Source organism: Lynx rufus, unplaced genomic scaffold (genome assembly GCF_022079265.1).
Source record: "Lynx rufus isolate CCGP_SWC_20201006 ecotype Redwood Valley unplaced genomic scaffold, mLynRuf1.p SCAF_15, whole genome shotgun sequence".
NCBI classification, from domain to species: Eukaryota; Metazoa; Chordata; class Mammalia; order Carnivora; family Felidae; genus Lynx; species Lynx rufus.
The window spans coordinates 32,617,712-32,644,430 of NW_025814829.1; the positions used below are offsets into that span (position 1 = coordinate 32,617,712).

The 26,719-nt window shown below is 34.9% G+C and overlaps 1 protein-coding gene across 1 annotated transcript in view; it reads left to right on the plus strand.

Moving 5' to 3' along the window:
- Positions 1–26,719, plus strand: part of PPP2R5A (protein phosphatase 2 regulatory subunit B'alpha) — a 65,972-nt gene that overhangs the window by 15,767 nt on the left and 23,486 nt on the right. The window contains exons 2-3 of the mRNA XM_047076809.1: positions 17,542–17,738; positions 20,782–20,883. Coding sequence (XP_046932765.1) covers positions 17,542–17,738; positions 20,782–20,883 — 299 coding nt within the window. The remainder of the gene's footprint in view (positions 1–17,541; positions 17,739–20,781; positions 20,884–26,719) is intronic.

A 26,719-nucleotide genomic window follows, 5' to 3' on the forward strand; every position in this document is an offset into this window, starting at 1 on the left:
GTGTTTTCATTTACATGTTCTGTATAAATAAGTATAGATGGCATAAAGACCAAACAACGGTATTCTAGGCATGTGTTGTATATACATTTGGGGTAGAATGAAGTTTTTATGATTATTGGTTAGTGGCATTTGATCTTTAAACCACAGCTGATCTTTAAACTTTCACTGTCTTTCAGTAATGTTTTGCATATTTAGCATGAAAATATTTTAGAGACCAGGACTGAACTAAAAATTTTAACAGCTTTATTGAGATATAATTCATATACCGTGCAATTCACCCATGGCTTTTAGTATATGTACAGATATTTACAACCATCACTACAGTCAATTTTAGAACATTTTCATAATGTCAGAAAGAAATGCCGTACCATTTAACTATTACTCCTCGCCTCACTCATCCCCTGCTCTAAGCAGCCACTGATCTACTTTCTGTCTCTATACTCTTTCTGTCTTCTCTCTACTTTCTGTTCCTGTTCTGGACATTTTATATGAATGGGATCGTATATAGTCTTTTGTAAGTCTTTGATATCACTGGCTTCTTTTCACCTAACATAATATTTTCAATCATGTGGTAGCATGTATCAGTATTTCATTCCTCTTATGGCTGAGTAATAATCCATTGTATGGCTTTAGTACCATATTTTATTTGTCCATTCATCAGTTGATGGACATTTGGATTTCCACCTTTTGGTTATTATGAATAATGTTGTTGTAAACATTTGTGTACAAGTTTTTGTGTGAGCATATGTTTTAATGTCTCTTGGGTGTATACCTAGAAGTAGAATTTTTGGGTCACATGTAATTTTGTGTTTAATTGCTTGAGGAACTGCCACACTTGTTTTCCACCATGGTCATGCTATTTTACATTCCTACCCACCAGTTTATGATCTCTGCATACCCTCACCAACACTTGTTACTCTGACGTTTTTAATACAGCCATCCTAACAGGTATGAAGTGTGAAATTTTTGTGGTTATGATTTGCATTTCTCTAATGACTAAAGATGCCAAACATCTTTTAATGTGCTTTTTGGCCATTTGGTGTATCTTCCTTGTAGAAATGACTCTTCAGACCCTTTGCCCATTTTTTAATTGAGTTGTCTTTTTATCAAGTCGTAATGTTCCTTTGTCTTTTCACTTTCTTAATGGTATCCTTTGAAGTGCAGATGGTTTTAATTTTGATAAAATCCTAAATTATCTTTTTTTCTTTTTCCTCATGCTTTTGGTGTCCTAAAAATCTTTCCCAAATCTGATGTCATTAGGTTTACCTTTATGTTTTCTTCTAAGAATGTTATATGTTAGCCTTTACATTTTTAGGTCTTTGATGCATTTTGAGTTCAAGTTTTGTATGGAATGTGATATAACAGTTCAGATTTATTCTTTTGCATGTAGCTATTCAGATGTCCTAGCACCATTTGTTGAAAATACGTTTTCCCCATTAGATAAGGAAACTTGTTGAAAACTTGTTTAACTTGTTCAAAATCAGTTGGCACATGGTTTTATTTTTGGGATTTCAGTTCTATTCCACTGATCTGTATTCTATTTTTTTTATCAGTACCACACTGTCTTGATTACTTTTGGTTTGTGTAGTACATTTTGAAATGGAAAAGTCTGAGTCTTCCTACTTTGTTCTTTTTCAAGATTGTTTTGGCTATTCTGGCACACTTGAAATTGAAAGAATTAGGTTATTGATCTGAGATTTTTATTTGTTTTTCTATAGGTATTTACAGGTATAAATTCCCTTCTAAATACTTTTTAGCTACATCCCAGATGTGTTAGTATGTTATGTCTTCATTTTCATTTGTCTCAAAATATTTTCTGATTTTTCCTTTGGTATCTTCTTTGATACATTAGTTATTTAGGAGTGTGTATGGTTTAATTTCTGCATATTTGTGATTTTCCCAATTTGTTTTCTGTTACTGATTTATAATTTCATTCTACCATGGTCGAGGACATACTTTGTGGTATTTCTGTTTTTACTTTTTTTTGAGGTAGTTTTATAACTTGGCATATGGCCTGTCCTGGAGACTGTTCCATGTGCACTTGAGAGAATGTATTCTGCTGTTGTTGGCTGGAGAATTCTATAGTAAATATAAATTTCTTAGTGTTCTATAGAAGTCTGTTAGATCTGGTTAATTTATAGTGTAAGCCTTGTATTTCCTTGATCTTGTGTCTAGTTGTTCTATCCATTATTAAAAATGACATATTTTGGGGCGCCTGAGTGGCACATTGCGTTAGGCATCTGACTCTTGATTTCGGCTTAGGTCATGATATCATGGTTTCATGAATTCGAGCCCTTTGTAGGACTCTGTACTGACAGTGTGGAGCCTGCTTGGGACTCTCTCTCCCCTCTCTCTCTGCCCTTTTCCCACTCGTGTGCACTCTCTAAATAAATAAACATTAAAAAAAATTTTTTTTTTTTTTAATGAGATCTTGAAGTCTCTCTTGTTGAATTGTCCATTTCTTTCTTCACTTCTTTTAGTTTTGCTTTATATATTTTGGAACTGTTAGTAAGTGCACGTATTTTGTAATTGTTGCATCTTAGTCATGAATTGACCCTTTCATCATAAAATGGATCTCTATCTCTAATACAATTTTTTTTGTTTGTTTTAAAATCTGTTTATCTGATATCAGTATACCACTCTAGCTTTCTTGTGTTTGCATGATATATCACTTTCCATCCTTTTCAGTCTATTTGTGTCTTTGAATCTGTAACTTGTTATGGGGAGAAGAGCATATAATTAGGTCTTTTTTAATTCAGTTTGAAATCACTGCCTTTTGACTGGATTGTTTAATCCATTTGTATTTAATGTTATTTGTTGATATAGTTGGATTTATGTCTGCCATTTTACTTTTTGTTTTCTGTGTCTCGTGCCTTTTTTGTTCCACATTCTTCCTTTACTGTTTTCTTTAGTATTAGGTGAATATTTTTCACAGCAGCATTTGTTTGTTTAATGATTTTTTATCACATCTTTTTGAGTTTATTTTTAGTGGATGCCCTTGGGCTTATCATGTATATATTTACTGGAATCAACTTCAGATTTATATTAGCTTATTTCCAGTGAGATATGGAAACATTACTTCTGTATTCGTGTATTTCCTTTTCCTCCTTTTTATGGTGTTGTTATTCAGTTACATTTATTGTTACAAACCCAATAGTGTTTTATTGTACTTAATGCTTTATCATCATTCATTCATTAGCCCAGTACATGTTTGCTTCCACCCATCTCCTTTGTGCTGTTATTGGCAAATATGTTATATTTCTATATATGGTAATAACCTAATTATATATTTATAATATATATATTATATATATGTGTATTTATATTACTTTATACATTGGGGTTTTTTTGAATCAGCTAAGAGAAAAAAGAAAATATATGCATTTATACTTCCTTTTATAATTACATAATTTACTGGAGTTCTTTGTGGTTTCTTTGTGGATTGGAATTACTTTCTGTGGTTATTTGCTTTCAGCCTGATGGAATTTCTTTAATGTTTCTTGTAAGGCAGTCTGGGTAGCCTCTGAGTTTTTGTTTATTTGGGAATATCTTTATTTTGCCTTTTTTTTTTTTTTTAAGTTTTCTTTAATGTTTATTTTTGAGAGGGAGAGTGCATGAGCAGGGGAAGGGCAGAGAGAGAGAAAGACACAGAATTCAAAGCAGTCTCCAGTCTCTGAGATGTCAGCACAGAACCTGATGTGGGGCTCGAACTCATGAACCTATGACATCATGACAGTTAACTCACTGGGCCACCCAGGTGCCCCTGCCTTCATTTTTGAATGATAGCTTTGCTGGATATAGGATTTGGGGGTGACAGGTTATTTTGTTTGTTCTTTTTGAGCAGTTTGAATAGGTTACTCTGCTGTTTTCTAGCCTCTACTATTTCTACTGAGAAATTAACCATTAATGTTAGCCCTTGTAAGTGACTAGTTGTTTTTCTTTTGCAGCTTTCAAGATTTTTCTCCTTGTCTTTGACTTTCAGCACTTTTATGGTATATCTGTGAATCTCCCTTGTATTTTTCCTTCTTAGAGTTGTTGAGCTTTCTGGATATGCAGCTAATGTTATTCAGTAAATTTGGGAAGTTTCAGTCATGATTTCTTCAAATATTTTTTTCTGCTTCTTTCTTTTTTCTCCTTTTATGTGCATGTGGTACACGGTGTCCCACAGATTGAAGTTCTGTTCATTTTTTTTAATGTTTTTAAAATTTATTTTGAGAGAGAAAGAGCATTCATGAGTAGGGGAGGGGCAGAGAGAGGGAGAGACAGAGGAGAGAGAGTCCCAAGCAGGCTCTGTACTGTCAGTGCAGAGCACAATGTGGGGCTCATTCTCACAAACTATAGGATCATGACCTGAGTCGAAATCAAGAGTCAGACACCTAACTGAGCCACCCAGGTGTTCCTGAAGTTCTGTTCATTTTTATTCACCTCTTTTTCTGTATTCAGATTTCATAGTCTGTATCAATTTATCTTCAAACTTCCCTAATTCTTTCCTCTGCCAATTCACATCAGTTGAGTCCTTCTAGTGAGTTTTTCATTTTGTTATTGTACTTGGCAATGCAGAATCTTCTTGTTTCTCTCTCTTTTTTTTTTTGTAAAGTCTGTTTCTGTTGACATCCTTTATTTGATGTGACATTGTCATATCTTCTTTACTTCAGCGATGGTTACCTTTAGTTCTTTGAATATATTTATAATGGCTGCTTTGAAGTCATTTTCTCTTAAATCCAACATTTGGTTGCTCTCATAGGCAGTTTCTATTGCCTTCTCTTTTTTCCCCTTGGTATATAGGACATACTTTCCTGTTTCTTTGTGTATCTTGTAAATTTTTTGTTGTTGTTAACCGAACACTTTAGATAATGTATTTAATATATTATAGCAGTACAATACTGGGCACTTGTCCCACCCCTCAGAGCTTATTGTTGTCACTTACTTGTTTAGTGACTGGGTCTAATATTGTTCCTTAGAGGATGCAGCTTTAGGTATGCCAGTAGTCACCCTGAGATGAAGGTGCTTTTGACAGGGCTCTCTTTATGTTTTCCTAACAACACCCCCAGCTTTAAATTCCAGTGACTTCCAGCTTGTTTAATTGTTCTCAACAATGCTCTGGGGCATAAATTGTTCTAATTTTTTTCTGACTAATCTAGTCAAATTCAGGCTTTTTGGAAGGAATAGTTCCTGAGGTCGGTGTCTGATATTTGTTCTAACACCAGAGTGCTCCTCCAAACTGTTTCTTTCCCTGGTATTCTGCATACTAGCTAACTAAAGCCTATTTTCTCAGTGAATTTACAAATCTTCCCATTGCTATTCACTATAACCCCCACTGTTTTTGAGAACACCCCTAACCTTGAACTTTTCTATGCTGTGTTGCAAAAGAAGTCATTTCCTTTGGGAAGAGACATAATAGACATAACTTGCTCCCCTCCCCCTCTGCCCCCCAGGCAAATTTTTTGAGTTAGGACTCTGGAGCTGGGGATAGGGACAATGGAATGCTTCTCTCTGAATGACACCCTACTTCAGGAGCTGAGCAGAAGGTGGAGAAGGAGCATTAGCCTAAGATCTTTTTGGCTTGCCTCTTCCAGCATGGAAGCACCTACAGGCTAGGACTGAGATAATGATAGCCCCAGTATTCTCAGTGGTGCTGTGCCAGGGGTAGAGCCTCTGTCCATGAGTGGAAGTTGGGCAAAAGAAGGGAGCCCTTCTTCTCAATTGCACTGGCCCAGAACTTAAACTCAGTAATAGGTAGTTGTGGGCAGGGTGAGAAATGCCAACATCATGCTCCTCACCTAAGGAAAGCTGCCTGATCAAGATCTGGTAGTAAAGGGGTCCTTGTGTTCTTGGCTGCCTCCCTCCAGAGTGGAGTTTCTGCTTAGCTAAGCCGAGAGGAGAGAGGCACTTTGTTCAGGTACCACACATTCTTGCCGTTCTTAATAAATTTTCATAAGTATTCTTGGATAGATGTTTCCTCATTTGCTGCTTACCTTAGGGCCATTTCCAGAAGCTTTCAAGGTTTAAAAATTATTTTCATCTGTTTCACTGGAGTGCAGGTCTGTGGAGCTTTTACCTTGTCTTGCTAGAAGTTGAACTTCCTGTAGACTAAAATTTTAGCTTCTTTTGTAGTAATAATTAGTACCTTTTTTTTATCTAGGAATTTATAGCTTTCAAATATATAATCATGCCAGTACGTTTGAAAACTTAAAGGAATTGGGAAAATCCCTTGAAATAAACAGCTTTCTGAAACTGACACAAGAAGAAACAAAAATCTAAACAAGTCTTATACCTACTTAATTGAATCGTAATTAAGAACTGTGACAAATGGGGTAAATGAGTGATGGTCATTAAGGAGGGCACTGTTGGGATGAGCACTGGGTGTTATATGTATGTGATGAATCACTAGATTCTACTCCTGAAGCCAAGACTACACTGTATGTTATCTAACTTGAGAACTAAAAAAAAGAAAAAAGAAAAAAGAACCTTGACAAGGACATTACAACAACAACAAAATGCAAAGATGCAAAAATGTTATACAGAATATTTACAAATTGAATTTAGCAACATACAAATAGGATGATACATCATGATCATGTGGGATTCATGCCAGAATCCAGGATAGCTTTTACATTCAACAATGACTTGCTATATAAGCAAAAGAAACAAGTTGTATCATCACTTCAATGTAAGTAGAATAATAGAAATTCATTCTCTGTATAGTTCCTTTCTTTCTGGTACTTTAACCTGTAGATTCCAGCTACTTCATTAGCCCTGATTTCCACTTTGTATTTAGCTCAGCAAGCCTGTTTGCTATTTTGAGTCTTCTCCCTATGGTGCAGTCTGGAAAGTGCTAACAGAGAGCTTATGTGATTGTGGGCTCACTCTGTTTCCCTTCTCTTAAGGATCACAGTCCCATATTGCGTGTTTTCCAGCATCTGAAAACAGTTATTTCACATATTTTCTCCAGTTTTTAGTATGTTACAGTGGAAAGTCTAGCCTGCTGGAAGCAGCAGTGTTGCCCACACTTTTTGTTATTTTTGAATCCAATGGGTATGGAGTGATGTATTTCACACGTAAATTCATATGTATGGTTTATACATATTAACATCTTTCTGCTTTCCAGTGTGGTTGAATGTCATTTCATATGTTTATTGATCATTTATGTTTCATGTGCTCTTTTCTATAGATTTGTCTTTTTCTTATTGATTTATAGATGTTCTTTTGTGAATTCTGGATGCCAGTCCAGAGTTGGTTATAAAATTAAATGTTTCACACTTTACCTAGTCACATTTAGTCTTTTAGTTCTCTAAAAGAATTAATTTTTATAAATGGTGTGAAGGAGGGATCTAATTTTTTTTCCATATGAATAACCAATGGTCCTACCATAATTTATTAAATTAAAAAATTCACTACTGACATTAAAAAAACCCAACTCTATTATATATTAATCTTCTGTATATGTACCCTAGTATGTTCCTAGGTACCTTATTTTTTTCTTTTCCAGTGGTCTTTTTGTCTATTCCTGTCTCAAGTCGTGTAGTTTTAATCACTATATGTAGTAAGGTTAGTCTTCCCTTCTTCATCTTAAATATCAGCTTGGCTATTCTTGGCTCTTCATTTTTCCTGATGAATTTTAAGAGCAACTCTTCAGGTTCCAACAAAACACTCTGTCAGTTGAGTGCAGCATCATGTTACAATCCAAAATGCTTTCTCTGTATAGATTGAGGAAGATGTCTTCTCATCCATGAATAATTCTATATCTCTGCTATTTATTTCTTTTATATATTTCATAAAAGTTTTGTAATTGTCTTCATAAAAGTCTTTCTTGTCTTTTGTTAGATCTCTCAAATTACTTGCCTCGGGAACCCAGTCAACATATTGTGAGGAAGGTTAGGCCACATGGAGAGGTCACATGTGGTGGTTCTGGCACTAGCCCCTGCTAGACCTTCATTCAAAAGCCTGAATTAACTATCAACACATATATGAGTGATTTAGCCTTCACAGATTTCTCCCTCTAAGTTTTCTAGTTTTCTAGCTGAGGCCTTAGACTTCATGGAACAGAGATAAGTTGTCCCTGCTATGTTCTGTCTGAATCTCTGACTTAAAAAAACTGTGATAGATAATTATTGTTTCAAGCCACTAAATTTGGAATGATCTGTTACTAAGCAATAGAAAATTAAAACACCAGACATCATTCTGATAATGATCTGGCTTCTCCTGTAGGTCTGCCTAAGGAACACATAACTGGAATATTCTAATATGGTACATGGAGGAATAATTTCCCATCACAAATTAATAAATTGGCATTTATTACTAAGTCATGAACTTGGCTAATTTACATTTGTACTGTGTATAATTTAGTGGTACAGTTTTCCTAAATAAGTTTTACAAACTGACACTAAAGAGTATAGTTAAAACTTTCTCACCACATTTTCTTAAAGATTCTAATTTAGTCTTCAAAAAATTTTTACAGAGTTTGCTAATATCAGACGAATTAGTGTAATCAACCAGAGTATATACCCAACTACATAGGCATTATTTTTCTCAAATAGTTTATACTGTGAAACATGAGACCTCTTGTGACTCTGATTCTTTTTAGAAAGAACCAGTCATAGAAGTTACATAGTCTCACTTTTATGGCCTTTAGTTGGAAGTCACGTAGCTTCACTTCTGCAGTACTGAGACTGTTCCCTAGAAGCAAGTGACTAAGTCTAGCCCACATTTCATAGGAGAAATAAACACGTTTTGAAGAGAGGGGTGTTAGATAATTTGTGGACAAAAATTTTTTTTTAATTTTTTTTAACGTTTTTATTTATTTTTGAGACAGAGAGAGACAGAGCATGAACAGGGGAGGGTCAGAGAGAGGGAGACACAGAATCCGAAGCAGGCTCCAGGCTCTGAGCTGTCCGCACAGAGCCTGACGCGGGGCTCGAACTCACGGACCATGAGATCACGACCTGAGCCGAAGTCGGACGCTCAACCGACTGAGCCACCCAGGCGCCCCTGTGGACAAAATTTAAAACTACTACACTTGCTAAGCATGAAATTAGAACAAAGGAAGTTTTATAAATAATGGTATTAGGCAAAAATATCTTAGTTCTCTCATAGCAGGGGAGATAGTCGTGTTTGATGGTTCCGGTAGACTTGAAATCCTTTGGCTAAAGTTTTTTCTCATTGGTTAGTGTTTAGGTAAGCACTGACTGTATTTGCTTCTGAAGAGGATGAAGAATGAGAATGGTAGAATCCATTCCAACCAGTGCACGTAAAACAGGAAACTTCAGGTATCATTATAAATGGAACATGGGATATAAAAGCGGGCGTAATGGGAAATGAAGTTGGAAAGGTGGTGCCACTCACTTTCTCCTCCTTTTCTTTCACCCTCAACCTTAGTCATCTTTACATTATTACATTTTTAAGGTTGGTAACATTTTCTGTACCACAGTTAAGATTTTTGTAAATTGTAATTCTTAAAGTTGAAAGTGAGTGAAGGCTTATGTTGTTGACTATATAGGCTTCAGAGCCACATAATGTAATTACATTTCCTTATATAGTTTTTTTTTAGTATTTAGAAACTGGAGTTTCTAATTGTGTCTCTTTTTCTTTCCTTGTACTTTCAACATACTCTTAAGTTTTTCTTCAGTTTTCCATGCAATATGATATCCTGTTGATCTTCCTGTAGGCATAACTCTCATAGGGCTTTATTCCTCCTGTTCTGAATGGCTCAGTTGCTCTCTAGGACTTAATTGCTTTTCTGGATTGTTTTCCCCTATTCCTGGATTCCATTTTTTCCCTTTTTCCTTTATTGCTGCATCATGTCCTCAGGTAATTTCTTAAGAAAGGTTGTGAGGGTGCTAAGTTTTCCAAGTGTTTTTATATCTGAAAATGCCTTTGTTGAATCCTTATACTTTATTGATTGTTGGCTAGTTAACACAGTTCTAGATTGGCATTAGAATTTGAATGATATAGCCCCATTATCTTCTTGCATCATCTTGGATATCTGTCTCTGGTTCTTTTGTGAGTTAATTAAAAAAATTTTTTTAATTTATTTTTGAGAGAGAAAGAGAGGCAGTGTAAGCAAGGGAGGGGCTGAGAGAGGGAAACAGAACAGGCTCCAGGCTCCCAGCTGTCAGCAGAGCCCATCGCGGGGCTGGAACTCACAAACCTGGAGATCGTGACCTGAACCGAAGTCAGGTGCTCAACCAACTGACCCACCCAGGCACCCCAACTTTTTTTTTTTTTTTTTCAATTTGAAAGCGTTCAGTCTTTTCTCCTGGGCATTTGAAATTTCAAAGTGATATGCTAAATTAACCCATTGCTTGGCGTCTTTTTTTGTTTATTTAGTTTTCTTTCATGTTTCAAGGCTTTACTTGAATGTCTGGTGATCCTTTATTTTCTATTAAAATTAGTGAATTTTAAAAAATCACTTTAGAAGCTGGATGGAGGTTCACTCACTGCCTGCTTTTGTTTAGAGTAATTGGTCAGGGAACTAACTAGTAAAAGCTAGAATTTTTCTCTGGGACAATTGAGTTGCTTTGCCCACCCTTTTTTTTTTTTTTTTTTTTTTTTTTTTTGTGGCCTGGAGCATGAATGCTTGACTGACTTTTGGATTGAGATGGTAGACTGTTCAGTACATGCAGATTTATATAATCTCCTATTTTCAGCTCATGTCTTAATCCCATCCTCTATTTCACCAGGTATTTCTAATCCAGAGTTCTGTGGGAACCTTATCTGTAATTCCCTGTTTATTCTAGAATGTGGCTTCCTGCTTTTTGGTTTTGTCAGTTACCACTTCTTCATGTACTTTGAGTTTTCCAGAAATTTGTTGAAGTCTTTTGCCTAAAGGCCCATTCTTTCTCTTTGTTATTGTGGGTTTACACACATACACACACACACACACACACACACACACACACACACACAGCTATATTCTGTTGTGGGTTTTTTTTAGTCGTATTTAAACAATTTTTTAAAATGTTTATTTTTGAGAGAGAGCGAGCAAGTGTGAGCGGGGGAAGGGCAGAGAGAGAGGGAGACACAGAATCCAAAGCAGACTCCAAGCTCTGAGCTGTCAACCCAGAGCCCTGAGATCATGACCTGAACGGAAGTCGGAGGCTAAACCCACTGAGCCACCCAGGTGCCCCAGTCTTATTTTAGAATGAAAGGGAAGAGATAAACAAATTTGCCATCTTTAACTAATATACATTGTGAATCTGTAAGTGGGTAAGGATTTAGAATATAGCTATTAGAGGAACAGTTGATAGATATTTCAAAGACTGTGGTCTTATATGTACTTTTTCTTGCATTCTAGGTGATTTGAATCCTGTTTGCATTACAGATTTATTTTGTGATCTTGGACATGCTTTGTAGTGTTCCCTCTTAGAGTACTTGTTGTAAAGCAGTCATTTTCAAACCTTTTTTGACTGCAAACTATAATAAGAGACACATTTTACAGGGGGCACCTGGGTGGCTCAGTCGGTTAAGTGTCTGACTCTTGGTTTCAGCTCAGGTCATGATCTCATGGTTTGTGGGATTGAGCCCTGTGTCAGACTCCATGCTGGCAACATGGAGCCTGCTTGGGCTTTTCTCTTTCTGCCCCTCTCCCGCTCGTGCTATCTCTGTCTCTCTCAAAATAAATCAACTTTAAAAAAACCACATTTTACTTTACTGCTCAGTACTCATACTGAGACACATTGATATTTTATATATATTTTAAAATTCTAGTCATGACCCACTAAAATGATCTTACTACCCAGCAGTAGATTGCCATTCACACCTTGATAAACAGTTCTCTAGAGCAGTATTTCTTTTTTTTCCGATTTTTTATTTTAAGTTTATTTATTTCCTTATTTTGAGAAAAAGAGCGGGGGAGGGGCAGAGAAAGAGGGGAAGAGAATCCCAAGCAGGCTCTGAGCTGTCAGCACAGAGCCGAATGCTTAACTGTTGGAGCCACCCAGGTGCCCCTAGAGCAACATTTCTTAAAGTGTGAGTCAGATACATCTTCATGTTGGGTGTTGAAAAAAACTTAAGCATTTAGAGATAAATAGGGAAACCTGATAGGGCTTTTGTGAGTTTTCAAAGTTGTATTAATAATTCTTCAAAGATTAAATGCCTCCCTTCCCTAGAGTTGTGTTGATTCTCCTGCCTAAGACTTCTACAGTACTGAAAATTTTTTAGTGGGATCAAATTTCAGTCATAACAAAATGAAGAGAGTTAAGATGCATTTGAAAAACTCATCTTCCAGGCAAGTTTAAACCAATTATGTATTTTTCAAGGCAAAAAGCACATCTGTTTTTAAATAATTCTTTGATTCGTGCAGTTTTTCTTATATCTTCCATAATTATTTTTTTTAATTTTTTTTAACGTTTTATTTATTTTTGAGACAGAGAGAGACAGAGCATGAACGGGGGAGGGGCAGAGAGAGAGGGAGACACAGAATCGGAAGCAGGCTCCAGGCTCCGAGCCATCAGCCCAGAGCCCGACGCGGGGCTCGAACTCATGGACCGCGAGATCGTGACCTGAGCTGAAGTCGGACGCTCAACCAACTGAGCCACCCAGGCGCCCCAGATCTTACATAATTTTCATGCAGAGCTTGTTTTATTGGGGACTTAGTAAAGAGCACTTTTAGGAAATCCTTAGTTCTCTGATATTTTTGAAGAGATAAATGTAGGTCATAATATTTTTTTAGGTCATAATATTTTTAAATTGTAATCAAATTTCTTTGACAATTTAAAGACTTAAAGCATTTAAAACTGTTGAATGCGATACACTATGATAATAATTACTGGTAATAATTGCTAGTCTGAATTGCTCCCAAGTAAATAGGGAGACCAAAATATACTAAAAGATTTATGAATAGGACTGGTTTTTCTCTTCATTTAAATGGCAGTCACCAGGATCTTAAATACTCATCCTTTATTTGTTCCTGATTTATTTACAAATTTTAGAAGAAATTAATAATCCACTTGAAATACATACATGTCAGGGGCACTTCTCTTGACTTTGGCTCAGGTCATGATCTCACCATTTGTGATATTGAGCCCCCCATTGGGCTCTGCACTGACAGTGTGGAGCCTGCTTGGGATTCTCTCTCCTGTCTCTGTCCCTCCCCTGGTTGTGTGTGCTCGCTGCGCTTTCTCTCTCTCTCTAAATGAAATTTAAAAAAAAAAAATGGATACATGTTGTTATTTCAAGAAGACCTGCTTTAAACTGCTGGAGCAAAAATTTGGGGTCTCTTGTGTAATTAATTTCAAGTTGACTAAGCAAATACTGTGTTGTACTCAGGATGATGTGTAACAGTTAAGTGTGTGCATCTACCATTCCAGTTGCTGTATGGCATAGTACTCTAAGGTGTTCTGAATTTTTCCTGTGAACTTGTATGTTTCTGCAGGTGTTTTTATTTTTAAACCACTAAGTGAAATTCTCATAGAAGACATCAGTGAATATTGCAGGTAGAGAATCCTAAGGAAAAAAACTATCACCATTGGAATCGGAATGGACATTATCCACATTGAAAATGGCGAATGGATAATTAACATTAGCCCAGTAAAAATAACTAAGTTCAAACAATACATGACATTACTGCCTAAATGTTAAGACATTGCCAAACTGAAATATCATTGAGTATAACAGACTTCATTTGGAAGCATTCTTATAAATGGTGAAGTTAAAGTATAAAGTCACCAATATAGATTTTGTCAGCACTTTTTACATTAGCAAAGAGAATTATTACACATTCTTTTTCTCACAAGTTGTCATTCATATTTATGAAGTATAGCCAGAATATAGTCTGATCTTTTTTCAACTTATTGAAATATATTTTCTGCTTTTCTTTTTTTTCTTACGAGAAAATTCAGTGTAAATTGTGTTTTGTAAAGACACCTGAGTTGGGACATAATAAACATCAACAAGTACAATATATTTCATAGCTTCTTTTTTTTTTTTAATTTTTTTTTTTAACGTTTATTTATTTTTGAGACAGAGAGAGACAGAGCATGAACGGGGAAGGGTCAGAGAGAGGGAGACACAGAATCTGAAACAGGCTCCAGGCCCTGAGCTGTCAGCACAGAGCCCGACGCGGGGCTCGAACTCGCAAACCGCGAGATCATGACCTGAGCCGAAGTCGGCCGCTTAACCGACTGAGCCACCCAGGCGCCCCTATTTCATAGCTTCTTGATGAAAACCGTAATCATCTTTTCTTACTAGGATAACCATTATAAAAATGTTTTTAATCTACGTAAAGATGTTGCATGTCATGTACCTAGCAGTTTGTAATCCCTTGAAGACAGGAAGTCATCTCTAACTTTCAGAACTAAGTTAGAAGTTTTTATTATTTAAAAAAATCTTTTTTACATGTTTGTTTATTTTTGAAGGAGAGAGAGAGAGAAACAGAGCATGAGTGGGGGAGGGGCAGAGAGAGAGAGGGAGACACAGAATCTAAAGCAGGCTCCAGACTCCGAGCTGTCAGCACAGAGTCAGATGTGGGGCTCGAACCCACGAACCGTGATATCATGACCTGAGCCGAAGTTGGACCCTTAACCAACTGAGCCACCCAGGTGCCCCAGAACTAAGGACTGTTTTGAAAGTTAAATTAGGGTTAGGTGGGAAAGGATTTTTCTTTTCTCTAATACTTAAAAAAAATTGAGGACTGGAAATGTCTATTTTAACTCAGAGCCAAAGGAGTTGAAATGTTAACTTTTCTAAATAATTCTAATGTTTGGGAAGATCCAGATGTGACCTATCCCGTCTAAGCATTAGGTAATGCTGAGATAAAACACTGGAGAAGAAAAAATAAATTCAAATAAGTCTTTAAGTTAAGAAATGGATTACTGAATGGAGAAGCTATGAAAAACACCAATTTTTCTGTAGAGAAGACTCTTATGAGTTAGGTGCCCAGAAAATGAAACTTCTTTTTGTAACATATTCCTGAATCTACTACTATTTACCAGTCCTAAAAATCATTTGTGTCTTCTAACATGTTAGCCAGAGGCTTCTCCTTTTTTATTCCAACTTTGAAATATATTCACTCAACTTCATGATCATTATCTCGTTTAATCCATTTAAATCACCATCAAGGTAGGTTGTTGATAAAAATGGTCATTACTATAAATTCTTAAGCATAGACATGATGTAATAATTTATTGATACCACTTTTGATATCCAGCAGAAATTTTGAACTTAATTCTGTAGCCTGTTTTTCAGTGCATAGTCTTTATTCCGCAAATTTAAGAGTTTTTTTCAAGCATCAAATATATGTTTGTTGACTTCTTATATACCCTACACTATGATATAAAAGAAATAAAAAGAAAACTTGTTCAGTGAATGATCCTTGCCCTTATGGAATCTGAAATCTTTCAGTGGGTGATAAAAGAAATACTCATTAAAGACAGACTTAAACATAATGCATACTCAACTCTATGATTGAGACTGAGTACTGTAGATGTTCAGAGAAGGGATCACTGTGTTCTGACCTACTTACTACCTAAGGGAAATTTTGTGGAGAATGTGAGATTTAATTTTATTCTTGGAGGGTGAGTGAAACATAGGGGAGGAAATCTGGTAAGGTATATCAGGTAGGGAAGAGTTTGAGCAGACACATGGCCTTTGAGGAACAAGAAAGGCAGTGATTTCCCGTTGAGTTGGTAGTGGGAGGAAAAGGAGAATTAGTTAGGGCTGGACCACATAGTGAAATGGGATATTGTATGAGTTTTTGTATTAAAAGGAAAAAATAGCTTAAAAATATTTTAAAAACTCTGTCAGAACTGAGTTAGCTTGTAAAGGTACGACACCTATTTCCCTATATTCCCCATCAGTATAATGGGGAATCTTTATGTATAATCTTTATGTATAATCTTTATGTATAATTATACATAAAGATCTAATATATGTTACAATAAAGATATAAAGTGGGGCACCTGGGTGGCTCAGTCGGTTGAGCATCCGACTTCAGCTCAGGTCATGATCTCATAGTTCGTGAGTTTGGGCCCCACGTCAGGCTCTGTGCTGGCATCTCAGAGCCTGGAGCCTGCTTTGGATTCTGTGTCTCCCTCTCTCTCTGCCCTCCCCCGGTTGCGCTCTGTCTCTCTCTGCCTCTCAAAAATAAATAAAAATAATTTAAAAAAATTAAAAACAGATATAAAGTTATACAATGAGGATATAGATATCTTTACAAATAGATAAAGGTATTACTGAGAAACTAAAAAAACGTATGGGGATTTCCTGTACAGTATGAGTTGAGAAGGATTCTTCCAGCTCAAATAATCACCCCTTCTCTAGTGTGTAACACATACCCAATCTAACAAGTTTAGCGTAATTGGGAAGCTTACAAAAAGCAGAGGTATTACTCATCTTCTACTTTTTCAAATTAAGTATATTAAGTAGGTGCATATGAGGTTTTTTTTTTTAATTTAATCCCCCTAATTAAGAAACTTAAATAATTGAGCTAATTGAAGGTCCTTGTTTACAGATGTGAAAGTTCAGAATTGAAATTTTGTTGTTTTTTTAATGTTGGAAACAAAAGGATTTAATACATATGTTAGACTCAAATCAATATAATGTGTCCATAGTTTTGTAAATAAGTAAAAAGTAAAACAAGAAACATTTACTGAATGCCTATTGTGTGCCAGATACTGTTCTAGATATAAGAGGAGGTGGGGTGTGGGGAGAGGGACAGACAGAGATAGAGATAAAAATAACACTTGTTTCCCGTCTTTGGGGGCCTTGCAGTCTAGGAATGTTGTACATGTAAAACATAATTGCCACATAGAACAAAAAATGTTACAGTAGGTAACTTAGGTACAAACCTAAGATACATTTGGGTAAAAGGGGATTAACCAGTTTAGCTTTAGTGTCCTAGAGTTTCTGAGGGGAATATGTTTCTGCTGAAACTTAATAAATGGGGAGGGTTCCCAGGGTGGGAATGTGGGAAAAGGACATTCCAGGCAAAGGAAATTGTAAAATCTCACAAGTCGAGGGAATATGGTTTAACCAAAGGGTTACATGCTGCAAAGTGTTGAGAGTTGATTGTTGACAACAGGCAGCTGAATTTTGTACACAAGTTTGAGTTTCAATTTGTAATTTTTGGAGAATCATTGAAAAGTATTGAGTGTGATCAGATTGATTTTCTGTTTAGCACAATTTTTAGCTTTTGAGGTAGTTTAGAAGGTAAATCAGGAGTTGTAGTAGTTATGGGACCCGGCAAGAGGAGTAGTTAGGATATCATTGCTGTAATTTAGATGATGGAAGATGAGGATAATTAAAATGGCAGTGAGAATGACCAAAAAAAGGGTAGATTCCAGATATGTTAAACAGAATCAATAACATATAATGGTTGATTATGGGTAGTAAGAGAGGAAGAAAAGTCCATTGTGGATCCTGGTTTCTGGCATGAATGATGAGATTAGATGGGTGAATTTCTCATGATTTTTTTTTTCTTCACTAGATTCTTGAGAGAAGTTTTTTTATTTTATGTGTGTGAATAGCATCTATAAAATTAATAAGCTTATTAAAGGTAATTTCTGAGTAGGTTATTTCTAAGTTTTTCTTTATTTTTATTTATAGATGCCACTTCCAATGAACAACAAGAGCTTTTCTGTCAGAAGTTGCAGCAGTGTTGTATACTGTTTGATTTCATGGACTCTGTTTCAGACTTGAAGAGCAAAGAAATTAAAAGGGCAACACTGAATGAACTGGTTGAGTATGTTTCAACTAATCGCGGTGTAATTGTTGAATCAGCGTATTCTGATATAGTAAAAATGGTAAGCCTTCTAGACTTAAGTTCCTCAGATTTCTATAAATTCAAGTAAGATCTGAGGTGTAATTATGAATTACTGAGACTGATTTTTAATAAATATACAATAATCAGTGTACTCAATGTTTTTTAAATAGTCCATTTGAAAGATTATCCATTCATTCCACTGATGCTGTCTTATAATAGTTCAATGGCTGGTGGCTGTCATATTGCATAGTGCAGATCCAGAGCTTAGGAGAAACGTAGGCTTAAGATTATACAGATTGATAGGTGATTGTCATAGAGCTGAATTGTCACTAAGGGAGAATGCCTAAAGTGCAGAGAGAGAAGACCAATGAAAAACTATTGGACTCCACATTTCAGCAGGGTAGGTAAAGGAGTCAGGTCTTAAAAAATGTATTTATTTAGACTATTTTAATATATTTATAGATTCTATAGCACTTGAATTTTAATAAAAACTCAGGACCTTTAAAAAGGTAAATAACATAAGTTTATGAAGTCTCTGAAAAATAGATTACTGCCAACTTTATTAAGGTAAGGTTGTTTAGGATACTAATAATTCAACCTTATTCTCCATCAAACAGTAAAGTTTGTTTAGGATTTGCGATTTTTGTATTTTGGTGCATAGTACCAAAATACAAAAAATGTAGTCAGAGTAATTAGAGAGTCACTAAATACATAATTGAAGCTTAGATGTTACCAGGGTATAGAAGGTTATAACAAGTATAATTTGTAGTTGTCTTCATTTCCTTCCCCTTGGCTAATATATGTTCTGGGGGAAGAACAAAATGTGTAGGAAAGTTTAATTTGGCCCCGTTATACTAGCTGAGTTTTTTTTTTTCATCGCATTTGCACCAGAAAATTTGGGATGATTTTTTTGTTTTTTTTTTTTTTTTCAAAAATGAAAAGCCTTAAAGAAGTTTTTTTTTTGTTTTTTTAATGTTATTTTTATTTTTTTATTTTATTTTTAAAATATAATTTATTGTCAAATTGGCTTACATCCAACACCCAGTGCTCCTTAAAGAAGTTTTAAAAGATTAGCTATACAAGGAACATTAATCAAAATGCAGATTGCTTCCTAGACTCTCAGTAGACTGTAAAAATTAAGTGACAGTTTGAAAACAGAAGTATTAAATACTGATAAACTCATTTTGTTTTGTGTTTTGTGTTTATCATTTAAAATATGTTCAGGGGAAAAAACAGTATTTCCATGATTGGTAAATCAGATGGTTTGTATTCAGGAATTTTAAAAATCCTGGAAAAAGGTACTTTATTTTAATCTCTGTAGAGTTACTGACTTGGGTGCCTGCTAGGTCAGTTGGTAGAGCATGCAACTTTTGATCTTGGGGTTGTGAGTTCGAGCCCCATGTTGGGTATAAAGATTACCTAAAGTTATTGACTTGAATATTGAAGGTATTCAAATATTTAGATATCAGAAGTACTCAAATGTTTGAGTCAGTTTATTCTATACTAATAAATTCTGGGATTTAATTTCTTTCTCCAAGAAAAAAGGTGTGTGTGTTTTTCTTTCTTTCTTTTTTTGTTTTTTGTTTTTTAACTTCTGGGTACTTAATTTCTAGACAAGCATGACGCCAACTCATGCTGTTGGCCCTATAAAGCTCTTATGTATATTTGTTATATATAGTTAATTTTATTGGTGGCACAGCAAAGTTAACTTTTTCTTTTACTGCTAATAATAAGTATGATCTCAAAGGCAAATTATGCCCTCTGAATGGGATATATTTCCTTTTCATGTTTTATCTGTGACTTTATGCCATTCTTTGTGAAATTGATATCTGTCAAACTATTCTGCCCTCATGTACTGGCTTTGAGTTCTAGCAGATCAAATTCTAGGTTATTACTTTCTAAGTCTTACGGTTATAGTAATTGACTGTAAGCAGTTATTTGGCTGACCATAGATGCCACTTCATAAGAATAGTTGGAAATTTGCACCACCTATGACCTCTTGTCTCATCCTTTATTCCCCAGATAGTTTATTTCAGGTGACCAACTTCTTAATAGTATGGCCTTAAGTGTTTGCTAAATAAACCATGTGGTTTCTCAGTTGTTCATCATTCTTCAAAGATTAGCACCACAGTCTAACCTTTGCTAAAGAACAAAGATGTGTTAGTTTACCTTGGTGCTAACACAGTGTGAATGATGAAATTTTAAATATTGTATTTCATTGAATCTGAAATGAAGAGTCAGCATCCTGATTTTAGAGAGATTAATATGTTTAAAAAAAAAAAAAAAGGCTCAGGGGCACCTGGGTGGCTAAGTTGGTTAAGTGTACAACTTCAGCTCAGGTCATGATCTCATGGTTTGTGAGTTCGAGCCCTGCATAATGCTCTCTACTGACAGTGCAGCGCCTGCTTGGGATTCTCTGTCGCTCTCTTTCTGCCCCTCCCCAGCTTGTGCTCTCTCTCTCTCTCTCTCTCTCTCAAAAATAAATAAACATTAAAAAATAAATAAAAATTAAAAAGGCTCAGAATAGATGAAATACATTAAATCACCAGTGGGATATTATAAACTATGTCCGTAATAGCACTGAGGGTATTCTGCCCTCCTACCCCTCTTCCTTAGTGTTGTGTGTATGTATAAGAATGGAGATCTTTTATCAAACTCTTTTGGATTGTAAGGTAAGTAAATGGCTGGATTAGAATATAGAGGGAATTGTAGAAAGATGAAAAGGATCAAGTTAGGGATAGGTAGACTTAGGAACTTCATGGTTTTCTCCCCAGAATTCCCTTCCTCCCTTTTTTTTTTTTTCCGTTTAAGCAAAACTTGGGAAAGAACAACTTGTAATTTAAGGAAGAGGAATCCAGAGGTAATCTGTAATCTTTAGTAGGTTGGCATTTGAAGAAGTCATAGTTATGGGATAGAAAAAAGAGAAACAAATACCTGACTTCTTCAGATCTTGATGAGGTTTACAGGTTTTGAACTAGGCTTATAGTCACAACTTTTTTCTTAAAGTTATCTTTAAAATATTTCATTTTACATTGTTTAGTTGTACAACAAAGAGTATAAATCTAAATTCATTTTCTTTACAGATCAGTGCTAACATCTTCCGTACTCTTCCTCCAAGTGATAATCCAGATTTTGATCCAGAAGAGGATGAACCCACGCTTGAGGCCTCTTGGCCTCACATACAAGTATGAAACATAATTATATATTGACAGTTTTTACATTTATGATATTCTGCTGAAATCATGGTTGTTCTCTTTTAGATCTGAGTGTCTGTGGAAAACATTTGACTTTTAGTATGTTTGCTCATCATTTTCTTTTCCCCAAAATATTGTATTTCACTTTTTTTGAGGTAAAATACACTTAACATTTATCATTTAAACCATTTTAAAGTGTACTACTCGTGGCATTAACTACATTCATAGTGCTGTGCAGCCATTACCACTGTCTAGTTCTAGAACTTTTTTATCACCCCAAATGGAAGCCCCATTCACATTAGCAGTCACTTCCCATTCCCCTATTCTCACAGTTCCTGACAACTCCTAATCTACCTTCTGTCTTTATGGCTTTACCTGTTCTGAATATTTAATATAAATGAAATCGTATCATATATGGCCTTCTGTGTCTGGATTCTTTTATTTAACATAGTATTTTTAAAGTTCATCAGTGTTGTTGCCTATGTCCATACTTCATTCTTTTTAATGACTGAATGATATTTCATTTTCTGGATATACCATATTTTGTTTATCCATTAATCAATTGATGGGTGTTTTGGCTTATTGTAATGAGAACTGTTATGAACATTCACGTACAAGTTTTTGTTTTAACATGTTTCCCATAAATTTTGATAAGTTGTGTTTTTGTTTTCATTCACCTCAAAATAAATTCTAATTTTCCTGTGATTTCTTCTGTATTACTAAGGAATGTGTTTACTTGTTACATATTTGTGATTGCCACATTTCTTTCTGTTACTGATTTCTAATTATTTCATGGTAGTTGGAGAATATACTTTGAATGTTTTTAATGCTTTTAAGTTTATTGAAGCTTGTATTAGAGCCTTACATACAGTATATTCTGGAGAATGTTTCATGTGTGCTTGAGAAGAATGTATATTCTGTTGTTGGGTAGAGCATACTGTAGAAATCTGTTAGGTCTAATTGGTTTATAATGTGATTCAAGTCCTCTTTTTCTTTTTTAATCTTTTATTCTACTCATTATTGAAAGTAAGATACAAAGTTTCTAACTTATTGTTGAATTTTATATTTCTCTCTTTAGTTCTGTCAGGTTTTGCTTCATGTATTTCAGGGCCCTATTATTAGCTGCTTATGTTTATAATTGTTATATCTTTTGTATGTATTGTCCTTATTATAACTCTAGATGGTTTCTTAAATTTATTTTGTCTGTTATTAGTGTAGGCACTCCAGCTCTCTTTTGGTTACTGTTTGCATGATATATCTTCTCCAGTCCTTTTCCTTTTAATCAGTTCCTTTGAATATACATTTTGTCTTGATAAAGTTGGATCATGTTTTTGTAATCAGTTTTGACAGTCTTTGCCTTTTGAGTGGAGTGTTTAATCCATTTACAGTAAATATAATTGCAGATAAGGTAGGATTTACATCTGCCATTTTGCTATTTCTATATGTTGTATGCCTTTTTGTTTCTCTACTCTCCATTACTGCCTTTTATATTAAATAGGTATTTGCTAGGGTACCATTTTAATTCCCTTGTTTTTTTAACTGTATTTTTTATTTTCTTAGTAGTTACCCTGAGGATTACAATTAGCATCTTAAAACAATCTGTTTTGGTTGAATACCACTAATTTCAGTAGTATATAAAATTTTGGTCCAATATACCTCCATTCCCTCCCCCACCTCCTTTGTGGTATTATTTGTGGTATTGTCATACAAATTAGATCTTTACACATGCCCACCAATACAATTTTGTAATTATTGCTTTATGTGATTGTCTTGTAGAGCAGTAGAATACATGAGTTATAAATAAAATTCATTTATGCTTTTATGTTATGTATAGTTGACCCTTGAACATCATGAGTTTAAACTGCATGAGTCTGCTTATGTGCAGATTTTTTTGATACCGTACAGTACTGTAAATGTATTATCTCTTCTTTACAATATTAAAAAAAATTTTAATTCCAGTATACTTAACCTACAGTGTTATATTAGTTTTTGGTATACAGTATAGTGATTCAACAATTCTGTGCCTTACACAGTGCTCACTGTGATAAGTTTACTCTTAATCCCCTTCACCTGTTTCACCCATCCCCCCATCCACCTCCCCTCTGGCAACCATCAGCTTGTTCTCAATAGTTAAGATCTGTCTTTTGGTTTGTCTCTTATTTTCTTTGTTCTGTTGTTTTGTTTCTTAAATTTCACATGTGAATGAAATTTTATGGTATTTGTCTTTCTCTACTTACTTCATTTAGCATTATACTCTCTAGATCCATTCATGTTGTTGCAAATGGCAAGATTTCATTCTTTGTTATATATTTTGTATATTCCATCGTGTATATATACCACATCTTCTTCATCCATATTCTGTATTCATTTATCAGTGGACACTTGGGCTGCTTCCATAATTTGGCTATTCTAAATAATGCTGCGATAAACATAGGAGTGCCTATATCTTTTCAAATTAGTGTCTTCCTATTCTTTGGGTAAAAATACCCAGTAGTACAATTACCAGATTGTAGGGTAGTTCTATTTTTATTTTTTTGAGGAACTTCCATACTGTTTTCCATAGTGACTGCACCAGTTTGCACTCTCCCTTATGATATTCTTAACATTTTTTCTCCAGCTTACTTAAGTTTTAAGAATACGGTATATAATATTTATAACATACAAAATACATGTTAATCAGTTCTGTTACCAGTAAGGCTTGCTGTCAGCAGTAGGCTATTAGTAGCTAAATTTAGGGGGAGTCCAGAGTTACATGTGGATTTTTGACTGAGTCGGGGTGGGGAGGGTCAGTGCCCTTAACCCCTGCATTACTCAAGGTTCACCTGTACTTACCTTTACCTGTGCTCTTTATTTCTTCTTGTGGGTATCCTTTCATTTCTTCCTGAGGGGTTCCCTTTAGTATTTCTTGTAGAGCGGGTCTGTTAGTGAATTCTCTCAGTGTTTGTTTATCTGGGAATGTTTTAATTTCCCCTTCATTTTTGAAGGAGAGTTTTGCTGGATATAGAATTCTTGGCTTAACTACCCTTTTCCTTCAACACTTAGAAGATGTCATCCCACGGGTCTTCTGGTGTCCCTTGTTTTCTGATGACAAGTCAGTTGTTATTTAGGACTTCATATGTGTGATGTTATTTTTTTCTTGATGCTTTGAATATTTTCTGTTTTTAATTTCTGTCACTTTTGATTATGATTTGTGTAGATGTGGATCTCTTTGGCTCTATTCTACTTGGAGTTCATTGAGCTCCAGTAAGAGTTTTTGTGTAGTTAATATTTTTCATCAAGTTTGAGTTGGTTTTAGCTATTACCTCTTCAGATATTTTTTCTTCCTCTTTCTCCTCTCTGAGACTCCCAATATGTGTGTGTATGTTGGTATGACTGAAGGTGTCCTTCAGATCTCTGAAGCTCTGTTCCTTTTTTGTTCATTCTTTTTTTTCTTTCTGCCCCTCAAACTGAATAATCTCTACTGATCTACCTTCACATTCACTTATTCTTATGCAGCTCAAATTGTTTTGGGTTGTTTTTATGGGTCAGCAAGTTCACCAAGTTCACTTTGACATTTCAGAAGTCTCTCTCTGGAGCATGTCTTTTTAGTTGAGACTGAGAAAGGCATAGTCTTCTTGACCTAAATGCCATTGTGTGACAGTTCACTCCTCAGAGTCATTGGAAAATTGGTAGTAAAAACTTCTTATGTAGGCAGGATCAGTTCTTCCATTAAACCTTCCCTGTTTCTGTCTAGCTCTAACTACTTCATTTAAACATCCCCCCCCCTCAAATATGTGGCTTTAATATAATGTCATCTAGAGTTCACTCAGTAAAATCACATTGACACTACCTCAGTTGATACTTTAGTACTAGAACTCTTTAGAATAGGATTCAGGGTAGATTATCTTACAATACTTACAAACGGTTAACAAAGATTCCATTATAGCCATAAACTATACTCATATGTGTTTAGTGTTTCTTTTGCACATGTTTTTATATATCTAGTCTTTATGATCATTTATTTTTGTTCCCCCAAATGTCTCATTAAAATATTCTGGGAATATTCAGATGCACTTTCTTACTTTTTAAAATAAGCAAGGCTCTGAGGGAGAAAGTAAAAGTTCAAAGGATTCTTGCCTAATGCCTCAGATAATGTTTATATTTTAAAAATAATATTAATGACCTGAAATCTGCAGGCAAACACAGTGATGGGTTTTTCTAGAGAATTTAATGTATGTGTCTACATATGATCAATGGTACTCATTTATAAGACTGTTGATCATGATTAGCTAATTAGAGCAATACAAATCACTACTGAGCACTTACCATGTTTCAGAGATAGTGGCAACTGCTTTATATACCCATCTTATCTAATCCTTTTGGTAACACCATAATATTGTTCATTTTATAGATAAGCTTAGATGAAGCTAGAAGAGATTAAGAATCCTGCCCAAGTTTATAAAAATAGTAAGTGGCAGAATTAGGTTTATAACTCAAGTATTACTCCAAAGTACTTGCTCTTAATTTTTAAAAGCTTTACTGCCTCTCCTAAATATAGTCTATGGCCCTAAAATAAATACATACCAATTTTTAATGAGGTTTAATTCATACCTTTTTAGCTTCATTATAACACCAGTAAAACAGATCTTCCAAATAATTCAACTGGCCATTCTTTTTCTTTTTTAGCCCTCACAAGTGAGTTTTTAAAAGTGTAATTATACAGGTACAGATATGCCTTGGTTAAAGGTAACAAAAGTTTATATATACAAATTCTAACAAGTAAGAGAATTATTATCATTACAAAGCATGGTAAATCGAAATGATTCTGGTGACAGACCTCTACTTAAATCATAGTTTTGATACTTTTCTACCTATATGACCTTGGTTAGGCTGCTTAACTCTTTTGCCTCCTCCTTTATGAAACTGGGATAAATAAGGATTCTTTAAGGATTGAATGGGATAATGTTTGCACAGAACCTAGCACAGTTTTTTAAACTGTATGTTTTTCTTTTGTCTCCCCTTGTTTTCTTAAAAGATAATTACTTTTGGTATGTGGGAAGAAGTATATTTTTGCTCTTATTGTTGCCTTTATGCTGATAACCTTTATATGATACCCTGGGTTCTTTCTCTTGTAGCTAGTTTATTGCTTTCCTATAATTAACAATACTGAAATGATTAAGTAGTCTCTTCCCTAACTTCCATTCTTCTCTAGCATATAACATAAAGTAATACCCTTTTACTTTCACAGTAAATACTTGCATAACAATTCAAAGCTTCTACTTTCCATACACTCTTCTCCATCCTCTCCCCCAACTTTATATTTTTATTATTGTATAATACCTATGTGGTTAGAACATGTAACTAATTGTATATTACTATTCTGTCACCTTTATGCCCATTGTTTGTTCTTAGCTCTACAGGTAAAATATTTAATCTTACCATCAATCCTTATGTCAAAATTCCTCCGATCATTTCTTGATAATTTGGAGCTTGTTGGTTTTTTTTTGTTTGTTTTTTTTTTTTAAGTAATCTCTACATCCACCATGGGGCTCAAACTCATGACCTCAAGATCAAGAGTCACATGCTCTTCTGACTGAGCCAACCAGGCGCCCCTGGAACTCATTCTTTAGTAGAGGAACTCATGGGAATATTATTCCTTGAGTTTTTGTATGTACAATAGCAGTTTGTAGATTTTCTTTTTAAAGACCAATGTGATTTAAAATCCTTGATTCATCTTCTTTCCCTAGGTACCTTAAATATGTTATTCCATTATCTTCTGATTTTCTTTGCCTTTATAAAGACGTGGTTTTTGGTCTGGATGTCTGTAAAGGATGTTGTCCCTTTAATG